The sequence below is a fragment of the Falco naumanni genome, chromosome 1, assembly GCF_017639655.2.
Source record: "Falco naumanni isolate bFalNau1 chromosome 1, bFalNau1.pat, whole genome shotgun sequence".
NCBI classification, from domain to species: domain Eukaryota; kingdom Metazoa; phylum Chordata; class Aves; order Falconiformes; family Falconidae; genus Falco; species Falco naumanni.
This window is the reverse complement of record NC_054054.1, coordinates 88,044,820-88,068,188: the sequence shown is the minus strand read 5'-3', so window position 1 is coordinate 88,068,188 and position 23,369 is coordinate 88,044,820. Positions and strand designations below refer to the sequence as shown.

Sequence of the window (23,369 nt, the reverse complement as noted above, 5' to 3'; positions counted from 1 at the left end):
TTGAAAAAAAAGCGTCTGTCTAGCTTATGGAGATTGTGGAAAGGAAAACAGCTGCAGAACTAGAAATGCTAGAGCAGTCAGGTACATCAGATTCCTAAGGATGTCTCCTTCCCACCACCTTCAGCTGCAAGGGTGACAGCCTGACCAGTTTTCTCAGACACTAGGCTGGACAAGCAGTTGAAATGCAGCTCAACAAAGCACCAGTCAAAAGGGTCAAGAGCAAGGATTCAGGCAATAAAACAAACATCTGGAAATGGAAAAATCCTTTTCCATTTTTGCTCCCACGTTTTGGAATCATTGTGCCAGGAAATTATTAAATCACACAAATTTCAGTAATGAATGCGTCGTTTGGATGGCATGTGAGATTGCCAAGGGATATGGCTAAGGAAAATAAAAACTTTTTGAAGTCAGTAGTGATGAAATATCAGATAGAGGAGCTAAACTACAACTTATATGGACTTCTGAAAACAGTACTTGTGTGGGACAATATTCTCCTGATTGATACAAGTGAGCTTTAAGAGGAAGTGTGTGCATAAAAAGCAGAGGAACCTCTGTTTAATATTTTCTGCTGTAATTCAGCACAAAGATTCACCATATTTTTGCTCAGCTGAGAAGACTATGCCACCTCATTAGGAGAGGGAGAAAGCAGACTTGTTAAAGCACTTCTCTATCTAGAAGGCCATTTTTATGGCTTTGGAGAACAAGACTACTGTTGCTCTGCTGCAAATGCCAGTTTGTAGCATGCTAGAGTTGTTCTGCAACTTAATAGGATTGCTGCATTGGTAACAGGATGCTGACAAGCCAGTTTTCTCACCTGCACTTTGCTTAATGTTGCAGTTCAGTTTAGCTCGTTAGATCTTGCTAAACATGTACCAGCAAAATTTAACCCTTCCCTGAATTATTGCAGCTGTGTCATCTAGCAAACAATTCTCTCTGTATCATGATACAGTATATTTTAACTAATATTTTCTGTCTAGCTCAGTCACAATGGAACATGGAGCATGTGGAGGAGGGGTGGGAGCTGACAGGCCGGCCAGAGCAAAGGAGTCTGCTGCAGCACTGCCACTGACTGTGCTCATGTTGCCATTCCGAGCCTACATGGTGACTGAGGTGGGGAGAATCCCAGAGGCAGGGGCTGAGGAGTAGCACCCACAAACGCTGCTAGCTCCATCTATACTGCATTACTGTGTGCAGCTTTGGGAATAAAAATAAATGCCAGAAATGTCAACAGCCCATAGCACAACAGCGTACGATGAAGCAGATAAAATGACTCACAGGTCTCTGCAGTGTTGTTAGCAGCCCAAGTATTTTCAGAGCAGAAGGCTGCAGAACTTTTGAATATGGAATTGTCTCAGTCTCCAGGAAATTCCTGCCATTTAAGAATTCTTGGCTTTCCACGAAAATCCAATGACAAGTAACAAGTCCTTGGACATTCAGTCCCAGTCATTCTGCATGCATTATTCCAGGAGGAAAAAATACAGGCCTGTGTAATTCCCTCGCAAATCTTTTTCTGTGGGCAGGTGGATGCAACTGGGTTTTAACCTTTGCTTTCTTAGACTACAATTTTGTTACCTTGTTATTTATATTGTACTGCTGCATTTCTTGGCTGCCTCTCTGCCTAGACTTCACGCAAAGAGCCAAGGAACATCCTGTCATCATCATCCAAGAGAACCAGCAGGCAGAACTGTAAACAGATTGGCCAATCCAGACACAAGGTGACTGGTGAAAATAGGGCAATAAAGTCAAGACTATCAAGACCCAATGCTATGAGTGCTGGTATGCAGTAACTTAGTACTGACATTACTGTGGATCTTACTGGAAGCCAAGAGCAGGCTGCATCACCACCCTTTTCAGTTGCTTCACACAAGGGAACTCCTGCAGGAATTTTTCTTCAAAAGGCAATGAAACACGCTAGCCATCTGGCCATCAAACATCAGATGCAAACAGTAGAGTCACACAGAAATTCTAACAGAAATCTGGGGCCCAAATCTTAGGTCAAGCAAGTCAGATTTTAGCACCTACATGACTTGAACTCAATTGGGACTGGCAAAATGAATACACTGATGAGAGTGTATTGAAGAAAAGCTCTTCCATTAGCTATTTATTTCTCACAGGATGGAGAGTGTGTGAATTTAAAGGATGAAAGAGCAAGGAAGAAATCGGGAAAGACACAGGAATCATGCAGCAAGACAAGCGAACTGTTTGATTAATAACTAGATTAAATGCAGGGAGAGACTAAAAGTCAGGAATAAAGAGCCTAGACTTTACCTATTTTACAAAATGCATGATGTCAGCAGGAAATTTTGTTGAGTGAAACCAAAGGAAAATAATTAAACTATATATTTTTCCCCCACCAGCTCTAACATTGTAAATTTTTATTTATTTATTAGATTTTGTTCAATTATACACCTTTTTGAGCAGTGCCTCCCACTCCCTAGGGCTGCCAGCACCTGACATACACATTCAAAACTGTATCCTTTTCTTTCTACACTGAAGGGTTAATACATACAGCATGGCCTTGGTGGTACACTCCATACCATCACTGCCCTAGCTGAACCTGGAAGGCTGCGACACATACTAGAGCTGGGCAAAGGTTTCTTCTTCCAAGCAATAGAAATTCTAGCGGCTTTTCAGAGTGCTGATCTGCAGGCAGAGCTCACCCTTGGCAAAAAGATCTACAATTAATATGGAGGAAAAATAAGGATCACCTAGAATGAAGATGCCAAGGAAGTCCATTGTTTTCCCCAAAATATCCACAGCTAGAGCTGGAAGCCCATTTTCTAGAAGGTTCTGCCTTGCCAACAGCAAACTCACAATCCATCTAGACTTTTTATAGCTGAGGCAGGGCTCCAAAGTCTCTGTATTTAGAAAACCCTCCCTGGCATTCAGGGATCTTCCTGATTTGGCAGTCTGTTTATTCTGGGGGCACCTCGCTGCTTTTGGTCCCTTACCAAGCCTTCAATTTTGCCCCCAGTGCAGTTCTTTATATTTTCCTATTTCAGGAATACGTAAATATATTTATTGAAGCAAACCAACCCACTGACCACCTACCAAAATGAAATGAAAACTGTAGAACTGTCTCTTAAACCCAAACCTCTTTTCCGAAGCAGGGAAAAGGGAATGAGGTGGGCAGAAGCATGGGAGGCCCTCTGTTCCAACAGCACCTGCTCTGCCTGGTCTTACATCCTTGCGTGAGCATCTTTTTATCTCCCCTTCCCTCTCATTTCCCAGAAAGGCAGGGACTGTGTTGTAAGCAAGGAAGTCCTTGAAAAAATACAAGAGGGCTAAAATGCCTGACCAGCCATAAGCAAACAGATTTGTGTGAAATACTCTCTCTTCTAGGACTCAAACTGATTCTCTGTGCAGGCAGAGCAAGCAGAGAACATTCCTAGCAGAAATCCAGAACTCACTGCACTGCTCTGTTCTCTACTATCTTCCACTGTGCTCTTCACATATTTTTTGTTTTTCTATATGCAACAAAGTGCAGAGATGGAAGAGCTCAGTTCCCATTTGTTGAAGAACCCTTAGCAAAGGCACCAAAATGAAGTTACCTGAATTAAAAAAAGAAATAATCTGTCAATCTCCCTCTAGCATACCGACTTTCCCTTTTCAGAGCTTTTGTAACAGCGCTTATGGATCTCTGCTTTACAGTATCAAACAAAACTACTACAAAAAAATTTTCAGAAGCCAAGTTCCTCCCTTCATATATAGATAAGACTCTAACTGAAGGTGAGGACATTCTGAAGTTTTCTGCCATCACCAAATTTGGGACCACGCAGGAATATTGCATACCTGTTGGCTTTAAGTTTTCAAGATGACATGGGGCTCTTTTTGCCTTACTCCTGTTCTGCCTGCCTTGTTCATGCTTACATCCAGTTTATGATGCTCCTGATACTACCAAGCACTATGGCAAGATTACTTTTCAAGGAACATCTCAAATATTTTATTATCACAAGTTAAAAGTTTTGCAAAAATAAATGCCCATTTGCATTCCTCTTTCAGAATCTAAAAGAATCTACTCAAGAGTCAAGTAGAAACGTAATACCCTCTTTTTATTCTCAGAAAACAAAACCCAGCTGCAAACTTATTTGCATTCTGGCACAGACTTAAAGTAGGTCCCAGCACTTTAACAGATCTTACTATGGGAAAGAAATGTCAATGAAGCTGTTAGCAAAGAATTTTAGGGAAATAAATGTAAAAACTCTCCATTTATAAGCACCTTTATTCACCATCTTACCATTCAACATTCATTTCATTCAATTTCTTAAATTACTGTACTACAATCCAGTTTAGCACTTAAATAAAAGAAATAGATATTTCAATTTGACTAGTATAAAATTGTTACACTTGGGTGGCACAGAATTAAAGTACTATTTAAAAAAGCCATAGACACAAATAATCACTACCTGTGATTTTGAAAATTAAGCCCCATATATTTCAAAGTAAAAATTAACACATATCCTCTGTATGTTATGCTTGTAAAAATGCCTACAAAAATCTGTTTGTTCAGAAGGCAGAGTGGTTGGAAAGTATTTTCTATTTTAGCATTTAACAAATGATATCACTTCACAAAAACTACTAAGCAGCAAAATACTTCAGATGAGTTTCACACATTAGAAAACCCGTGGCACCATGTAGTGCCCCCAGCAACTTCTGTAGGCCAACAGAGTTCAGCACAGCAACAGATCTTTGTAGTACAGACTAAAATTCAGCTACGCATCACTTGTTACAATATTTAATTCAATGCTCAGGGAATTTAAAAAGCAAATACACCTAGGCATCTAGTAGTCAGACACTAGTTTTTTTTCCTTGCTGTTTTTAGTCTTATGTACGCAGGGTATGCTACTTTCTAGTGTTTAAAACCTCTTCAAAATGTATTAGCAAACTTTTTGAGGAACAAGAAAATGCCTTGTGCAAAGAACACAAAATATTTTTTTCTATTATCTTCTGACCTTAAACTTCTACTCAAGACAATAAAATTAACAGAGGTATTTTGCTGCAATGACACCAGTTTCTACACCAACATGAGTATTTAGGCAATATCATTTAACTTACCAAGTTAGCGCTTGAGTGCAAATTAAATTTCTTCTGAAAGTCCTATACCCTACACAAAGTAAGTTTTTCAAGAGTATCCAAGAAATAAAATTCTCTCAGGAAGTAGTAAGAAAAGCTACTGAACTAAGTCCTTCATAACACATGCAAAATGACATTTCCTGGACCGGCAAAAATCATGTGGTGGTTTATTTTTTGTTTCCTTTAAATTTCCCCTTTCTGCAGGAAAGTTACTGTAAGGAGCAAAAAAATTCATCACTATTACAAAATAGTGTGGTCTCTTCATGTCAGTTACACTTAAGTTCTTCATCAACATAAATCACCCGTATGAAAAGCAAGAATGGGAATTCAGTTTGTCACAGGAATGAATTTACTCCCATACACCATCCTTTTTTCCCCACAAAAGAAATCAGATGTGGGAAATAATCCTTTAAAACAAGGCCATTAAAAAATACCAAAAAAAAAATAATTGAGCAGGAAAGCCTAAGCAAAGACAGACATACATTACTGAGGCAATGAATGGGATTCTTAGAAGAGATGCGAAGTTAGACCTCTGCATGACTTCCACATGGCTGAGATGCAGGTGTTCTAGTCTGCTTGGATCATGAGGTTCACAAAGCAGAAATAGGGGGTTATTTTTTTTATCCACCTTTCCTGCCTGTGTTTTAAAGGCAAAGATATCCAGGATGCAATAAACATTTCATAAGGCTAATACAACTGAACAGTCGACCAAAAACTTCAGTTCATTTTGTGAAATAATTGAGACTAAAAAATTGAATAGCTTACATCAGAAAGGCAACACACTTCACTCTTAAATCAACAAAAATTTTTGTATGAACCCAAGCTCCACATTTCTTACTACACGTAACACAACTACAGCTACATTTTTCCTCCATTAGCCATACCCTAGTTGAGAAAGTCTCAGCGTACTCCCTAGTTAAATTCTCACTCCGCAAAAAATTTAGTTGTGAAACAGTTGCATTCAGGTGAAGGCAGATCTCACAGTAAAAGGAGTGTTACTATGCCATCTTTTTTTCATTCTCTGTCTGGAGAGAATTTATACAGCCTTTCTAAGGTGTGTTTCTGTTAACCAGCATTGGGATAAGAAAAAAATGCAAGTCTTTTCACCCTTTTTATTAAAAGGGGAGAGTGAAATAAGAAACTAAAGTAGGTCTAATCAAAATCTCAATCTTCGTTCACTAAGATACTTAACGTTTTGAAAACTAATGATTGTATCATTTACTAAATAAATGCATCAACCATGTTGAGACATCAAATTATATAATTCATAAATATTCTAACAGAGTAACAGAGAATTAATTATAGTATATACCCAAAAAGTTAAGATGATACATTGTTATTAATAAGTTTTTTCACAGTTCCAAATGAGCGTAAATGGCACAAAGTGAAAATTAAAAAACAATTAAAGGTACCCAATATCTCTTGAAGTTTTATGTCCCTGGAAACCACATTTCTTTTTAGGGACTGAAATCAATGACATCAGTAACATAAGGGGAAACAGAAGCTCACCTCAAATTAACTCACAACTCTACTCTGCTAGTAATCCCAGGAATAATATTTTTTCCATAATATTATGTCCAAGAAGTATAGCTTTTTTAGTGATTCATTTTTCTACAAGTGAACTTTCAGGAGACACAGTAAACCAAGAAAGACTCAGGTTTTATCTCCTTAACAATGGCATGTACTTCGCAGCAAGCCAGCTCAAGGTAACAAATCCTTGAAAAAAGAAAAAGGGAGGGTGTGAACATGATGTTCATGAGGGGTAAAAGCTTGATAGCCCTAAACACCAAGGTCTTCCTTTAATTGGTAAAATACCAAGATACAGCTCAAAAAGCAACTCTCTCTTCTTAGCCACACATTGTCATTTGTGACAGCAAGTGCTGCAATACTGACACAGGTCCCTTGGCCTCTCCAAACTGCAATAACTTGTTTTCATGACAGACAGCAAGTTCTCACTGTCATGTCTTCAGGCAGGAGCAGAATTGTTATCATTTTGTTCTACAGTGATACTTACAAAAGAATAAAGCAAATTGGAAGGCCCAACTTCTATCTGGAAGATTCAAAAATGTTATTGAGCTTTTCTTCATTCGCAGGAACTTTTCACACCTGCTAAGTTTCTTCAAAACAGTCATTACCTGGGAAAGCACAGCACCTACTCAATCCCTATCACATCTGAAATAAACGTTAAAGAACAGTCTCCTACAATCTGTGCAGCATCAGACCAACTCTCTGTTTCTAAAATGGAAGTTATTTTTCAAATAATCACCTAACGGAATAAGCTGAGAAAAAGCAGGAAATAAAAAAGCAAGACTGTAGCAATTTCTACACAAGAATCTTTAAGAGCACATATATTTAAGTCCTGATTTTGTTATCCAAACTTTTGGGGTCACTGTCAATCAGCACTTCTTGCTGACTGTAAGACACCCTTAGAGATCTTTACAGAAAATGCTATAAAGGTGATAGAATTTAGTGACCCAAACATAAACCCTGCATTTTGTGGAGCCACATTTGGCAAAAGTCATCTTAGGAAAGGGAATGTTCACAGGGTATTATCATCACTGCATGACATCCCTGATATTTCACAACTTCCACAGAACAGTTCGTTCCTTAAGCCCCAGAAACACCAGAGAACAGTCACTTCGAATTATTTTTACAGCTGGAAATCAGCATTTTTTCAGAATTTAAAATAGCTGTAGGTAAACAGAATCAGCAACATTTGCTCTGGGCAAATCAGCACATTCTGTTCCCCCTACCCTCTCCCCAAAACAGGGGTAAAATGCAGTTACTTTTCTCATCGCAGCTCCCAGGCCAAGGACACTGGAGCTTTGTAGATTGCAAATTCCTGCGCACACATCATGCACAGTTATACAGCTGAGCAGGGTATCCAGCACAAAACCACTTACCAAGCACTGAGAGATTTCACTCAACATGCACTTTTCCCATATTCATTAGGAAGAAGTATAATGTATTATGCTGCACTTAAGATTATGCCATTTTAATGACAACAAAATCAATAACATATCAGAAAAAAGAGAAATGGACACTGTCCAAGATTTTTTTGTTTTAGGAGATCAGTTGAGATAAGACATCCAAGAAGAATTGATGCTGGACAAAAATATTTCTAAAAAGCCTTTAAAGTTGTCGGACTTTTTTATCAGTACTTTTAATATTGACGTCCAGTGTCTCTACTTTTTTTGTTAGCCGATCCAGCATATCATCTTGCTCATCTATTTCTGTCTGCAGACCAAGAGCTAGGTTTTTCAGACGACTCAATCCAGAAGACATCTCATCTGTCAATAAAGAGAGGGACCATTAGGAAGCATAAAGCATACTGTTTAAATGGACACTCTCAGGATTCCCTCTTCTACAAAACCCTGAGTTAGAAAACGTTCATTACAACTGCTCAAATCTAAATGTTGTTCTCCAGTAGTGGAAGTGTTGATATTTTAATACTTCTACAGCATTACTACCAGAAATAATCACTTCCTCCTTTTTTCCATTACAAGTTAATGACAAAAGCTTAAAACCAAATCAGATCTTTATAAAATGACATACTCTGTAATGTACTTTTTACTTTTAAAAAAAAATTCCTAGAAAATTTGGCACATCTTTTCTCAGCTGTGTATGCACAGTATGCTCACTACCTCAATTGTTTTTCCTTAAACTTCATGCAGAGGTATCATCAATACACTAAGATTTAAGCAGTTATTTACCAAGCATAGATTGAAAAAATCCCATTTCCAGATTTTCTCATTTGGCTACAAGGAAACTATTTAATGACATAATTTATTGGTATAAATGCTTCTGAGGCTATTAAGTTTTGCACAGCTTGGGAGTAGAACAAATGTGTGTCTACTAACTGGTGCTTGACTACTTTGGTCTATTCCTTTCTGATTTCTAGGTCAGCTAAACAGTGACACATGTAAGCAAAGAGGCACTTTGTATATATGCTACAGAACAAAGGAAGAGAAAGTCAGCTGAGTGGTTTTGGGAAGTAATGAAAGAAATGCAGCAATTTCACAAATTAAATATTTAGTGCCTTTTGATTCTTCTATTTTCTGCATAACTTATTTCAAAAGTTGTGCACAGCTGTAAATTCTTTGGGTCCAAACTGATGTACAATTTCATGTCTGCATTCAACTGTCAGTCAGGTAAGCTGAATGCATCTTTCAACATAAGTAGTAAGCTTTAGAAAAAGAGGTAGTAAGTATCCACGCTGTTACAATCTGGATGTCAATTCAAAGCAGTATTTCCTTATTAATATTACTGGTACCTGCTTAAGACTTTTCAGAATAGATGGTATAGTGGGTTTGAGGGGCAAGGTGTTTGTTTGTTTTTTTTTTTTTTTTTTGGGGGGGGGGGGGGGGGCGGAGCTACAGAGGTGGCTTCTGTGAGTATATGCTAGGAGCTTCCCCCATGTCCAATGCAGCCAATCCCAGCCAGCTCCAAAACAAACCCACCACTGGGCAAGACCAAGCTAATCAGTGCAGTGGCAGCACCTCTGGGATAGTATAGTACGGAAAAAAAATCAGCACCAACGAGAGCAGTGAGACTTTGAGAGCATCACAACTCTGCAGACACCAAGGTCAGTGCAGAAGGAGGCAGGAGGTGCTCCAGGCGCTGGAGGAGAGATTCCCTGCAGCCTGTGGTGAAGCCCATGGTGAGGCAGGCTGTGCCCCTGCAGGTTAACAGTGGAGCAGAGATCTACCTGCAGCCCACAGAGGACCCCACACCAGAGCAGGTGGATCCTGAAGGAGGCGCTGACTTGTGGGAAGCCTACACTGGAGCAGTTTTGCTGGTGGGACTTGTGGACCCATGGAGAGAAGAGTCCATGCTGCAACAGGTTTGCTGGCAGGCTTGTGACCCCACGGGGGACCCATGCTGGAGCAGTCTGTTCTTGAAGGGCTGCACCCCATGGACGGAACGCATGCTGGAGCAGTGCATGAAGAACTGCAGCCCGTGGGGAGGACTCATGCTGGAGAAATTAATGGATAACTGTCTCCCGTGGGAAAGAGCTCATGCTGAACAAGGGAGGAATGTGAGGAAGAAGGAACAGCAGAAACAACATGCTATGAACTGACTGTAATGCCCATTCCCTGCTCCCCTGCTCTGCTCAGGGGAAAGACATAGAGGTACTGGGAATTAAGTTAAGCCCAGGAAGAAGTAAGCAGTGGGGGGAAGGTGGTTTTTTTCTGATTTGAATGGTAGTAAATTAAAGAAGTCGAGTCTCTTTCGCTCATAACAGTAATTGCTGAGTGATCTCCCTGTCCTTATGCCTACCCACGAGCCTTTTGTTATATTTTCTCTCCCCACCCAGTTGAGGAGGGAAGTGATGAGTGGTTTTGGTGGGCACCTGGCATCCAGCCAGGGTCAAACCACCACAGGTGAATAAGCCTGCTTGTCTCAGTAATATTCCAGTCAACTTATACAATGATTTAAAGAGACATTTTCGTATCTTGAAGCAAATGTTATGGGATACTTCAGCACCATTTTGTCATTCAAATGACAGAGATTTGCTAACGTATTCATATTTGGTAAGTGTTTTTCTTGTCAATATATGATCTAACAGACCTTATGGTTTTGGCGTGGGTTTTTCCCCTTGGTCTGTCTGCTCAGAGACAGTTCAAAACCTAACTACTTCTAAAGCACAAGCATGCTGCTGAAGAGTTGAAGTACTGATACCAGTAGTGTCCACAGTAGATTTATACTATTCCAGGCATCCTAGCCAGTTTGTTTCTAGCTGGTTTCACATTAAATTGATTTCTAACTCTGACTTGTTATTAATATTTGCAAGTAGTTGATCCACAGACACCTTACAGCATTCTACCATTCAAATACTGTATGCTTCAATCAACTTTGGGTTCTGCCACATGAATGCTGAATACAAGCAAATAATTTATTTTTATTATTATCAAATTTCACATGTGAATTAAGTGAAAAACTGTTTGTTCACAATATCTTACTTAGTAATTTTCTCTGGCTCAAGAGCCAAAAATTGAAAATTGTATTACATCAAACAGCTTCAATTTTCTCACTCACCCAAGTTGTTATCAATTTTCTGGTGGTAAGCTCGCAGGTGTTGGTTCTTCGGATAGGAATCCCCTTGCACTGAAGAAACTAAATCTGCTTTGCTGAAATTGTTGTCTGTTAAGAGTAGATACATAATATTTTATAATAGAAAAGCTAGCAAGAAGAAGCTATAACATTTTAGAAGGGCTATTAAAAATTAGTCTGGCCACAGCTGCCATGTAATCACATAACCTGTTGGCAATAGTATCAAAAACAGTCCAAGGTATACAGCACCCCTCAAGATGAACAGTTATTAAGCTACAATTATGCTCTTTTGGGCTGCCTTTTGTAGTTCTACTATGCAGTTGAGAGAAAAAAGGAAAAAACCCGTCCAACAAAGCAAGTAAGTTGGTAACTTCTACCAGCAGCAGTTAGTGTTCTCCCAGGTCAAGCCACCAGAGAGTTATTTCTGCCCTCTATCGGACAGACTTTTAATAGTCTATGGAGTGGAATGGAGATTGTTACCAAAACCCACTCCTTCGCTTACACAACTACAACTATAGACACCCTGCTGCTTTCTCACTCTTACTAAGCTAAATAATTGAACCTCTTTAAAAAGGAACAGTTACTTTGTACGTTAACATCACCACACAAGTTAACTCATTGTGAGAAAGAGGAACAAGACCAAAGCTACACTTCCTTGCATGAATCAAGTAATGACTTCAGTATGAAGGGTTATAAACCATGTTTGAAATAACAAGGAAAACATATATGAAAACTATGACAAATGGTAGTTAAAAAGGAGAACCTCTGAACCTGTAAGTTGACATTTTGGCAAACATAAGACAAGGCTGCCTGCAGCTTGTGTGAATTCTTGGCTATAGTCTCCTCTGTGCAAATACAGGCACTGGATATATCGGTCTTTAGCAGCTGCAGCATAATTTCCCTCACCCCCGCTCCTGGAAGGGCTAAATAAAATCTGCATCCAAGTAAAAAATTTCACATCCTCAGCACGGATATAAGGAGTTTTAGGAAAGATAATTGCCTAGAATTCAAAGCCATGAAGGGATACAAATCTCCAGATGATAGGCTGCAACGCAAGTCAACAACTGGACAGGCTGAAGGTTGTCTGCCTTCACCACTGTGCAAGTTTGCCCCACACTGATAACAGGCATTCAGTATAAAATAAAGTTAACAAACCTGAATTATCTAGCTTCCTTAAATTTGGATGACTTTCCTGGTATTTTGACTCTTGTTCTTTACTAGACATCATTGCTTCTTTCAATCTAGTAATAAAGAGAATAAAAAGAAAACATTCCAATGGACCACAGGCCTCATTCCGACTCTGTTAAACAAGAACAGTATCAAATTTAAACAAAAGCAAATTTGTCAGGCCCAATCCTAAATGCTCCTTTAAAATAAACTATTAGCATTTGTTTTCAGTGAAAGCAGAACTGGTTGCTTTAGTGTTGAAAATAGGGTATGGAAACTTTGAGATCAAAACAAAAACTGTATCTTCCGTCTTGGAGGCAACCTGTTGCTTTCTTCTAGTGGAAGATAGAGGGGGAAGGGAAGGGGGAATCAATCCATGTAGCATTACCAGGCTTTACATAAATTTCTCAGCTCAAGAGAGACAAGTACTGTAAGACACAGTAATTCCACAGCAACAAATTTTTTAATTACAGTTTCTATTAAAGCTAGAGAAATACACATAATGTTTAACTGGAAGCATGTCAATGCTACAAATCATGACTTCCTGATAAGACTGAAGTAAGCATGATACTTCAGAAGGCTCTGAAGAATTACTTGTGTAACTTTGTGTAATTGTTTTAATTAACTTCCCACAATTACAAGTCATTATTACCACTAAAATTATAAATAAGAGTAAAAACATTTTTCTCAGAGTTAAAGGAAAAAGGGAGCTAGACACCATCTCAAAAGTCTACTTAACAGAGTCAACAGATCTTTTAAGTTCTGGTTTTCTGGTGACATTTTAGAGATGCTGTGGGAGATAAATCTCAATATTTATTTTACTTACCTACTGTTAGCATAATATTCAGGGGTTCCATTCTGCTCTGGTCTGCTCTCTGGAGGTTTGGCTTTGAAGTAATTTACCAAGCCCCCCCAAACACTCTTAATGCTATTTATGTGCCTTTGACTAGTCTTCAAGTCCTGGTCCATTTTATCTACCATCTGTTCTGTGCGCTTCAGTGCCTCTCCTTGACGTACGAGCTCCTAACAGACATGGACAGAAAAAGAGAAGCTAGTAAAGCCAAGATAAACTGAAATATCAAGCATGTAACAGACACACTAAAGGAAAATAACAGAGTTCCTTCATCTGTGTAGATTATTTCTAAAGGCACGTAGCTTTTTCACTCACTCGCTCTTCCTCCAGGGCATTCCAATCAAGAGCTGCTAGTCAGCCATAGCATTAGCCAGCTATAAAACCATCATCACTATGCAATGCCAGTTTCCTGACACCTACCACAAAGAGCATCCAGGAATCTTCTGTATTGGCCTTTTGTCAGGCTGATGTTTGTACCTCTTCTTGATGGAACAAGCATGGCACCAGATGGGACATGCAGTGAAAATGCAAGGGTTTAAGGTTGGGAAACAAGCAAGCGGTACTATTTCTAGTTGTGAATGACACCTTCACTGGAAAGGGATACTATTTTCACATTACTGGGATGTTCCTGGTCATTTATAAACAGGATAACCACAGGAAATAAACACAAACAGAGTATTTTCATAGCGTAGGTATAATATTTTAGCTGATACTAGCAGTACAGCATTTGAAATGTTGATATATACAATTATGCTATTTTCCAACTCAGCAGCACCAACACTATTCCAAAGTAATCCAAAGATTTTGGCAAATTCTGGCAGGAAAGCTACCTGCCGCTAACACTAATCCAGAACAAGGAACTTGCATCCATATTGTCTCTAAACTTCAGGAAATTCTAGTTGAATATTCTTTCCTTCCCTTCAATAAAGCAGCAAACGCATACAATTCAAGTCTTTCTACGAGCCCTATGTTAAGCCTAAGTTCTTGATTCCTCATTTGTGCTTTCCTGGACAAGTCACGCGCTCGCATGTGTGTGTTAGCGTCGCGGAGAGCCCTCCTCAGCGCCAGCACCTACCGCGGCCTGCGGGTGCTCCCGGGTGGATTTCGGCAGCTACATTACTGCTGTTCAAAGAAACATGCCATTAGCAGGTGACACAAGGGACAAGACCTTTACGAGCGACCTCTCTAAGCACAAGCCCTGCTAGCCAGGCAGGAGGAATGGAGGAAGTGATTCATTGGGGTGAATCCACCACACAGCAACCAACAACAACAGGGCAGGCTCTTCGCTTCATCGAGAGCCCCTGAACGCGTTTTGGTCAGATAAAAATAGGCATAAATACGATTAATAAGACTTAATAAAAATTGTTAAAAGCAGCTGAAAACACAGCCCAGTCCTACTCTCAGGCCCGTACAGATAGAGAGGAGCTAACGGGGGATTTTTCCTCAGAAACCCAACCGCCTCCCCCGAGACCGCCAGCCTGCGGCGGCGCAGAAAGATCCGGTGTCTCCGAGGCACCGACCGACCCTGCGGAGCCGTTCCGGAGACCCGCGGGGAAGGGCAAGCAGCCCCCCGGCGGTCCCTGGCGGGGGCGGCGCGCACAGGGCAGGGGTGGCCGCCGCGGCCCAGACACAGCAGCGGCGCGAAGGGAGGCGGCTCCGCCCCGGGCCCAGGCCCCGAGCCGCCCCGACTCACCTCGGAGGCGGCCACGCCGATCCGCTCCGACTCGTAGAGGAGCGAGAGGGAGCGGGCGGTGCTGTCGGCGGTGGCGGCGGAGCGGCGCAGCACCTCCTGCTGCAGGTACCGCTGCCGCTCTCCGCTGCCCCGCGCCGCCACCTCCTCCTCATCGTCCTCCTCGGCGAACGGGTTGTAGCTCCTCGAGACGGCCGACATGGCGCCGCCGACAGCCGGGCGCGAAGGCAGCGTCCGCGGCGAGCGCCTGAGGCAGACGGCGCCCTCAACCCTCTCGCCTCACGGGGGCCGACCCAAGCCTGCCCCGCCGCCAGCTGTCAAGCCCCCGCCTCAGACCAAGGCCCGCTCCGCTCCTTCCGCCCACAGGCCGCCGCCGGGCGAAACCACCGCTCACCCTCCACCCCCGCCCGGGGCGGGGCAAGCGTGCCGGCGCCCCGCTAAGAGAGAGGCGGTTGCTGGGAGAGACCACCGCGGCGGGGGGAGGGAAGTAGTGGGGCTGAGCGCGCCCATTTGTACAGCGGGGCCTGAGGGCGGGCGGCGCGGCAGCCAGGGAGGGGCACCGGCGAAGGGCGAGGAAGCCACTGTTAGCGCCGCCATCTTTGCGGTGCGATTGGCGATCCGTGATCCCGCGGGAGGTGGAAGTCTTGCGAGAGAGGGCGGGGTGCGAGCTGGCCGGCGGGCGGGCTGCTCTTCGCGTTCCCTCAGAACATGGCGGCCGCGGCTGTGGCGGCGGCCGCGGTGGCCGCTGCGACGGCGGCGACGGCGGCGGCGGTGGCCACCACTACTACGACCACCGCGGGCGCGGCTCCTTCTGTGGGGCGAGGGAGCAGCGCGGGCACCGCGCGCGGGTTTTATTTCAACACGGTGCTGTCGCTGGCGCGGTCGCTGGCGGTGCAGAGCCCGGCGCCGCTGGAGAAGGTGAGGGGAGCCCCGTGAGGGGGGCGGGGGGGGCTGTGCCTGCGGGGAGTGTGGGGTTGTCACGCGTGGGGGCTGCGCCTGTGGTGGTGGGAGGGGTCGTCTCGCCTGGGGGCTGTGTGTGTGGGGAGAAGGGGCGTCGTGCGAGCGGGGGGGGGCCGTCTGCGTGTGCGTCACGCGGGTGGGGGCTGCGTGGAGGGGTCGGCATCGGGGGTGCTGGGGCAGGGAGGACCCTTCCTGTGGAGAGTGTTCGTGCCGCGGGGGTGGGAGGGCGGGGGGTCGCGGCCGTGTGCGGGGCGGGGGTGGGAGGCCGCCTCGCTTGGCTCTGGCACGCGTGGGGAGCGGGTCAGGGCGGCGCTGGGGGTCCGTGCTCCGGGGGGGGGTTGTGTCCGTGCCCGGGGATGCTGCCGCCGCGGGCGGGGCCTGCCCCGGCCCTGCGTGGGGGCTGCGGGCCCGGCGGGACCCCAAAGCATGGTCACGGGAGGCATCGCCACAGCAGCTGTGGCCATCGGCCCCCGTGACCTTGCGAGGAACGTGGGTCCTTGCAGCAGTTTCGCATCCCTGAATTTTGTGGAACACAGTCCTATAAGTTTAATTAGTCTCAGCTTAATTAGGGCAGGCCGCTTTATTATCTGGTTAAATCCAAGGGACGCAGTCGGCTCAAGGTAAAATTTGTTTGGGATAAACCTCCACGGAATGTAAAAGCAGGTGGGAGCCCTCGCCTGGGCAGTACCCCCGGTGGGTCTCCACCGAGACCCACTGCTGGTGTGGGGCAGCCGGGTGTGTTGGGAGTTGGTGTCTCTGAGCTCAAAGCTGTGCTGGTGAAAACTATAGTGCTTGTTCGTGGTCCTCTGTCACAGACTGCTTAGTTCTTGTTCTCAGAATCTGCCATTGGTCTGACAGCCAACTGTGAATAATTTTTTTATGTCTTGCTGTTGGTTCACTAATATTCAGGGGTTTATTTCTTTAGTTTGAGAGACTATAGTAGCAGTTAAATTATGTTAATGGTTCATATCTAGCTGAAATTACTCACTCATTTTATTGCAGATACTAACCTGACGTGTGCATCAGAAGTTATTTTCCAAAGTTCCTATTTCCTCTGCTGTGTTTTATGTTGAGCAAGGCGATTATTTGTGTTGTGTATGGATCTTGTAATCATGAGGTCTGGCAGTATAAGGATCAGAATCTTAAAATTCCACTGAGTACCCAGTAAATTCTTTCAATTCTCTAGGGAAATAGTTTAGTGGCTTAGAAATCTCAAGGCTGTGTGTTTAAAGAGCTATGTAAACAGGAAGTAACTTGCGTTCAAACATAAATATTTATTGTGGCAGTCCTTTTTAGATAGTATTTATTAACACTAAGGAGATTTACAAAAAGACAAATACGCTTTTGTATTTTCCTTTTCATAACAGTTCCATAGGAAAACAAAGTATTTGGGAGAATTATTTAGATGTGTGTTTGCTTGGTATGGAGTGAAGTAATAGGTAAGTAGTGAGAAAGTAATAGTTCTGGAAACTTAATTGGTTATGCTAAAAAGATTTGAGCAAAAGTCATACTCGGCTAGGTAAAAGTTTGTTGTTCATTGCTATATGTAATTGAGGCATTGGTGCAGCTGTAACTAAAGCTCTGTCCACCTGGTTTTTGTTTACAGGAATTGATTAAATGTGGTATGTGTGTGGTGCACATTTTTTGTATGTGCAGAATGCCCAATGAATTAGTGGAAGGGAAGGCTTTGTTGTACCAGGGATGCAGGAATGCGCTCTGTTAATGTGATGCTCTGAAAAGTTTCAGAAATCTTCTTGAGATGTGAAAATAAGTTGTGGTAAAAATGTTTGATATCTACTTGAGATTTTTCTGTCTTTCTTTAGTTTCTGTCATTCGTCATTCTTTGGTGGCCCTTAGATGCTCTCATTAAGATTGTTGACTAAAGGAGGGGAATGTGGCCATCTGTCTTCCAGAAGATGGAAAGACTACTGCCCACTTCAAACACAGGAGGTCTGAATGAATCTTGAAAACCACAGCCTGTCAACTCCTTCCACTGCTGTGAAAATATTTGCTATTGTGTTAGTGCTACCCAGGCCTGTTGCTTGGCATGTGCTAGGGCATGGACGTGACAGCCAGCTCTGCTCCATGAGGAGAAGCTAGGAGCTATTTGCATTACTTGCCTGAGGTCTACTGGTGGATGTTTGGAAGGCAGTTTTAACAGATGTACTGTTGTTCCCTTGGATTGTTTTTGACACTTTCAGTCTTGTTCCACTATTCTTTTCCTCCGCTATTTTTCAGGTACAAAAACTGCTCTGTATGTGTCCAGTGGATTTCCATGGGATTTTCCAGTTAGATGAACGTCGCAGAGATGCTGTTATTGCTTTAGGAATCTTTCTAATTGAATCTGATCTTCAGGTATTTGTCCTGCTTAGACTAACTCTATTTAACTTGAAAAATTTTGGATTAATTCAAGTTTACTTGTAAAATGAATGAAAAGTTGGTATTTACTCTTCATAAAAATAAACAAAAGGGTCAGAGATAACAGATGGATGCAGGCAGAAGAGCACAAGGAAACAAGGGCAGCACTGATGAGTGTGCTACAGTAGTCATGACACTGCCACAGCCAAACTGCTGTCATGTTTGTTGGTCATCATAGCTTAAGGAGAGGCTATTCAGGAGGATTTACTCAAACTGTGTGTATCGTTCTGTGTTCTTCCCCACATGCTTCTGAATGACAGGTATGTTCCAATGGACTCCTGAATGTCAGGTTTGTATAGGCCCTTTCACGCCTGGCACTACCCAGGCATGAGAAGACAAACAGTGCACATAGGCTGCATTGTGTATGAACACCCCTTTTGTGTCTGTCAGCCTGTTTATGACAAGCTGGTCCTCTTCCCTTTGAAGATCCCTTCTGGGCATGGTATTGTTTTGTGCAGAGGAAAGGAAGGATACATGGAGTCCTACGTCCAAAGTGATTAGATGTTACTTTAAGTTGTGCAGTGTTGCTTAGGTTTGCATCGAACTCGAGTCATCTTCTATTTAGTACATACTTACTATAATACTGCTTGCATTTTTCCTTTTTTTTTGCGTTTTTTAGGTGTTTTTGTTAGTATGAAGCTTAATAAGGCAGCTGTATTCATGTTTTGTAGCATTTTTATGATACTTTCAAAACCAGCAGTTAGTATTAGTTAACTCTGTGAGGCAGGAAAGTGCTACCCTTTGATTTGCAGATTAGGAAGCTGAAGTGTTACATAGGTGAGTTAAGTGCCAGGTCAGTCACATGTACTGAATTAGGACTGGCACTTTGAATTTCTAGGTGCCTTAAAATTATTTTGTGACCTTGCTGTAAACTAATAAATTGTTTGGGGTTAAGTACTGTTCTGGAACTTTTTTTCCCAAGTTTTGTGGGGAATGAACTGTTGCCTAGAATGAAAGGATTGGATTTATAGCATCAAATTGGTTTACTTCCAGTTGCCTGTGTTGAAATCAATTTTGCAATATTGAAGAAGCCTGTGGAGTAATCATTAGCAGCAAGTTCTTTGTGTGGTTAGTGTAGTCTTTCCATATCTCTAAAAACTGTTGAGATTATATGGTTCAGCTTTTCTGCTCCATTTTAAATAGAGTGTTTTCTTCTTTAGCACAAAGATAATGTGGTTCCTTACCTCCTCCGACTTCTGAAGGGTCTTCCCAAAGTCCAATGGATAGAAGAAAGCAATGCACGGAAGGGCAGAGGTGATGTTTGGATTTTTTGATCTTTCATGGAATGCCAGCCAGGAAATAGAGATTACGAAGGTTTTTCAGGATATGGTACTAGGGGAGATGATAGGTCCTGCTAGGTTCTTAGCTCCTGACTTAGCAGCCTTGAATATTGATTTCCTTTAGAAGCAAAGAGGAAGTTTAATAGCTCCTGGCTTTCTTGCTTGACTGCTTTTTGATAAATTGCTTTTTGATTAAATTAATTTTGATGAATTAAAAATAGTTCTACGCTCAATATATTTTTGTTACTCAATTGGAGAAGATTGTGTAGTAGTTAGAGCAGCAGAGTGGAACCTGATTTGTATGCTCTGCTTCTAGCTTTGATGCTTAGTCACTAATTAAACCACTTCATTTCTAGCTCCGTTAATCTCTCTTAAAATTAATGTAACTATACTTTTATATAATGTTATAGAATTTACTTTTGTTCAATTACTTGAAAACTTGGACATTTTTTAATTGTTAAAACTACTTTTTTTAACATTCCATGCTGAAATAATAATGGTTAGAGTGTACTTTTAATTTTGTGTGTTATACTATATTTTTCTACAATCTATCTCAGAGCTGTATGAGTTAGAAAGAGCAAATGATAATAAAGGAAGAAGACGTTAAGGGATTCCCATGTTCTCTGTCACAATGCTTAAGTGGCTTATTTTCTGTCTTACTTCGCAGGCTTGCTTCCAGTGGCAGAAAACTTCAGCTTCTGCTTGGTAACGTTGTTATCGGATGTTGCTTACAGGGATGCATCTCTCAGAGAGCAGGTAGAGTTTATCTTAAGTTTGTACTGATGTAGTGCCCAGTTCTCCAATGCTGTAATACTGACAAAAGTCTAGAGAAGAGTACACCACAGCTGCTTCCTTTCTTGCAAAGGGTTTGATTGCTTTAACATGCATAGCATTCCATTATTTTGCTTGTGTTAATTAATAGTCAAGTATCTAGAAGATCCTTGTAAGTCTGCCCTTACTTCTGGGTGTTGAAGGATGCCAGCTGCTGACCCCAGAGTTTTAGAATTCCAGTTTTAATACTGAGATAAGGACCGATGCAGTTTTCCTCTGCTGGTATGTACAAGCTAACTGCAGACTTTACAAAAGAAGCTCTGTAAGCTGAGTGAGGCCAATATATGTTTTCAGTCACACAGCATTAAGAAAAATTGTTCGCAGAAGTGCTTAAATTAATATTTGCAAGTTCCAGTTGTTGTAGTGATCTAATAGAAGATAATTATATGTCTTTACCAAAATATATTTTTATATATCTGTCTTTAGATTTTGGATGCAATTCTACAAGTAATGCAGTTCCTGTTGGGAATGTGCCAGACCCCACAAATGCATGATAAAGGTACTATAAAAATTGTTACTATATTTGTAACTCCTGTCCTCTGAACTTCTCTTGTGTATTCTAATTATCAGGGTCGCTCCTGAAAAGCGAGCAGCTTTTTCTTTTGACTCACCTTAACACACATTTATTCTGTGTGTTGCTGACTGGTAAATATGGAAGCGGAAGTGTTAATTTATAGTTTTTCCTCTGCTTGCACAGATAAGTCTTTGTAAATCACATTAGGCTGAAGCAGTTAAATGAAGTGATAGCAAAACCATGAAGAGGAAGTTCTAAGTTACTATTAATGTACTCTTACTTTTCCAGAATATTTATGCAAGTATGCAGTGCCCTGCCTGATTGGAATCTCTCGAGCTTTTGGTCGCTACAGCAATTCAGAGGAGGCTCTCCTTTCAAAGCTTTTTCCAAAAATTCCCCCACATTCCCTGAGAGTTCCTGAAGAGCTTGAAGGAATTCGCCGACGATCTTTTAATGATTTCAGATCAATTCTTCCCAGTTCTCTACTCACTGTTTGCCAAGAAGGGACACTGAAGAGAAAGGCTAGCAGTGTATCTAGCATCTCACAGGTTTGCATGACTTGCTCTGCGTTGGAATTGGTGCTTAGATGATTTTGTGGTCTTGGTGGAGTTAGGGCAGCATTAAGTCTGGATATGCAGTCAATGACTCATTGCAGACATGTTGTTTGACCAGATACAGAGATCTTTATTTCTGTTCCACAACTGAGTTTCAAAATAATTTTAGTTTCTCAGCTACAGAACAATTAGTGACAGTTAAGCTAACACCTGGACTAATAAGTCTTCACATGGAACAACTGGCAAATCCTGCTCCTTGCTTTATGTTCATGAAAAAGCAGTGTAATGTCAATCTGTGAATTTGAGGAGCTGGCACTCTGTGGCTGAAGTTTTCAGAAGTGCTTGAGGATACATGGACTCTCAGTGGTTTCACGAGTATCTGTGGATGTTCGTTGTCTTAGGGGAAGAATGGATTCAGATGCTGGTTTTGAAACCACAGATGGCTATTGGCATGGTTTCATACAGTGCAGGAGTCATCATTCTGATCTCATTCCTTTACTCAAAAGCACTGAGCTAGTTTTTGACAACTTCCTATTTTTTGTTTCAATTGAGCTGTTAGGCCCAGCAATACGTAGTCCCTGTTGTTTTTGTTTGAAGCTGTGTTTCATTTTAAAGTGTCTCAACCATTCTCTGGAAGACTTTTCAATGTTTTGTAAATAGTTTTAAGATTATGGCTTTTGTGAATGTTTCAGGTTAGTCCTGAACGTGGAATTCCCCCTCCCAGCTCTCCTGGAGGATCTGCAATTCATTACTTTGAAGGTAAATTATTTTGCAAAGGAACAGTGTGTGATTTGGGGGTTTGTTACTATCTACAGAAAATTGAAAACCAAATTCCTTTTGACCCCTTTGTCTGCACTCTAGAATTTTTACAGTAATTTTCTGGCACATGCCTGTTAGGTTTCTGAAAAATTGTGTATTTTATTATTAACACTGGCATTTTCCAGGCTGAGAGACATGTGATTTCCTTATTGCTAGGCTGTGTTAGTACTGAAGAGTTGAATTCATCTAGGCCAAAAATACTTCAGGAGATTAGGTTGAGTAACTTTGAGGAGCAAGTGTTAGTACTGTGCTTCACTGGACAACTAGATTGTTGGATGGGGGTCTGGATTTTGAGGCTTTTGGGGCACATTGTATAAATCTGAACTGCTCTGTTTGAAGTAAACTATGGATCATTTTGTAAGACCTAGTAACTTGCTGAAGTGAAGAGTAATAAAGGACACACTGAAGTCAAGTGCTCACTAATGTGTGTTAATTACTGCATCATAAAAAGCAGAAACATGAAAAATTTTCATGAATTAATATACAAACTCTTAACTACTGAGTTTTGGGAGAGCTGAGTTCTATGTCAAAGCAGGGCTTAAAAATAACCTGTTTCATTAATCAAGTGGAGGCCTAGCTCTGCATCTGAGGTGTTTTGGTGTCTCTAGTTTTGTCTGGCCCTCCGAGGTTTTTAACAGCTTGGCCATTACCTGTTTCTGGGTCTTTCTCCTCTCTTGAGCCCTGGTTTAAATTAATTTCTTCCACATTACTTTTTTTTGTTTGTTTCCTTCATATTACTATTTGTAGAGGCATCTGTCTTCCTCAGTCATATCATGGGATTGCAGGGTAGCTCAGATATTGTTCTTAAATTGCCAGGTAGGAAGAGACCTGTTTGTCTTCTGTCTATCCTGTTGAACCAACTTGTACTTCTTAAATATTGTGATCTTTGTGTTTTGAATTTAAAAAAAAAAAAAAAGTTGCAGGTTAGAGAGAGCCTATAGTAGTAGATCAAAAATAATCAAAACTGTAGGTGGATAGCGGACAACTTTGTAAAATTTTTGGAATAATTTAATTGTGCCTTCAGCAGAGTTATGGTTATTCTAATCAGGATTTTATTTTCAATATTAACTTCCACCAGTTATTTCAGATACAGGCAGTCCTTGTATTATTTCCAATAGTATAGATTGTGATAGTCTTACTTTCTGAAGAAGATAAG

General features: G+C 41.7%; 2 protein-coding genes across 4 annotated transcripts in view; one reads left to right on the top strand and one right to left on the bottom strand.

Moving 5' to 3' along the window:
* Positions 1 to 4,204: 4,204 nt before the first annotated feature.
* Positions 4,205 to 15,271, bottom strand: SNAP29 (synaptosome associated protein 29). Its single transcript, XM_040603573.1, has 5 exons — positions 14,841 to 15,271; positions 13,121 to 13,317; positions 12,283 to 12,368; positions 11,113 to 11,217; positions 4,205 to 8,363 (listed from the first exon to the last, which is right to left on the bottom strand). Exons 1-5 carry the CDS (start codon positions 15,036 to 15,038, stop codon positions 8,206 to 8,208), a joined length of 744 nt encoding a protein of 247 aa, XP_040459507.1. The 5' UTR covers positions 15,039 to 15,271; the 3' UTR covers positions 4,205 to 8,205.
* Positions 15,272 to 15,513: 242 nt separating this feature from the next.
* The window catches only part of PI4KA (phosphatidylinositol 4-kinase alpha), a 63,221-nt gene continuing 55,365 nt past the window's right edge, over positions 15,514 to 23,369 (top strand). Inside the window, exons 1-7 of one of the 3 annotated variants that reach the window (XM_040603527.1) lie at positions 15,514 to 15,755; positions 18,036 to 18,152; positions 19,376 to 19,469; positions 20,163 to 20,251; positions 20,753 to 20,825; positions 21,129 to 21,388; positions 22,087 to 22,153. In XM_040603527.1, the coding sequence (XP_040459461.1) occupies positions 15,546 to 15,755; positions 18,036 to 18,152; positions 19,376 to 19,469; positions 20,163 to 20,251; positions 20,753 to 20,825; positions 21,129 to 21,388; positions 22,087 to 22,153 (910 nt within the window). In that variant the 5' untranslated portion in view covers positions 15,514 to 15,545. Of the gene's footprint in view, positions 15,756 to 17,217; positions 17,237 to 18,035; positions 18,153 to 19,375; positions 19,470 to 20,162; positions 20,252 to 20,752; positions 20,826 to 21,128; positions 21,389 to 22,086; positions 22,154 to 23,369 lie in introns of those variants that run through there. The other 2 variants (XM_040603521.1, XM_040603536.1) reach the window with 2 other exon arrangements.

Excerpts from the sequence above, each read along its gene's own strand:
- SNAP29 (XM_040603573.1), bottom strand. The coding sequence starts at position 15,038 with ATGTCGGCCGTCTCGAGGAGCTACAACCCGTTCGCCGAGGAGGACGAT. Across the intron at positions 12,369-13,120 it reads GAATATTATGCTAACAGTAG|ATTGAAAGAAGCAATGATGT; the intron begins GTAAGTAAAATA and ends CTTTATTACTAG. Across the intron at positions 8,364-11,112 it reads GAAAATTGATAACAACTTGG|ATGAGATGTCTTCTGGATTG; the intron begins GTGAGTGAGAAA and ends CTTTATTGACAG.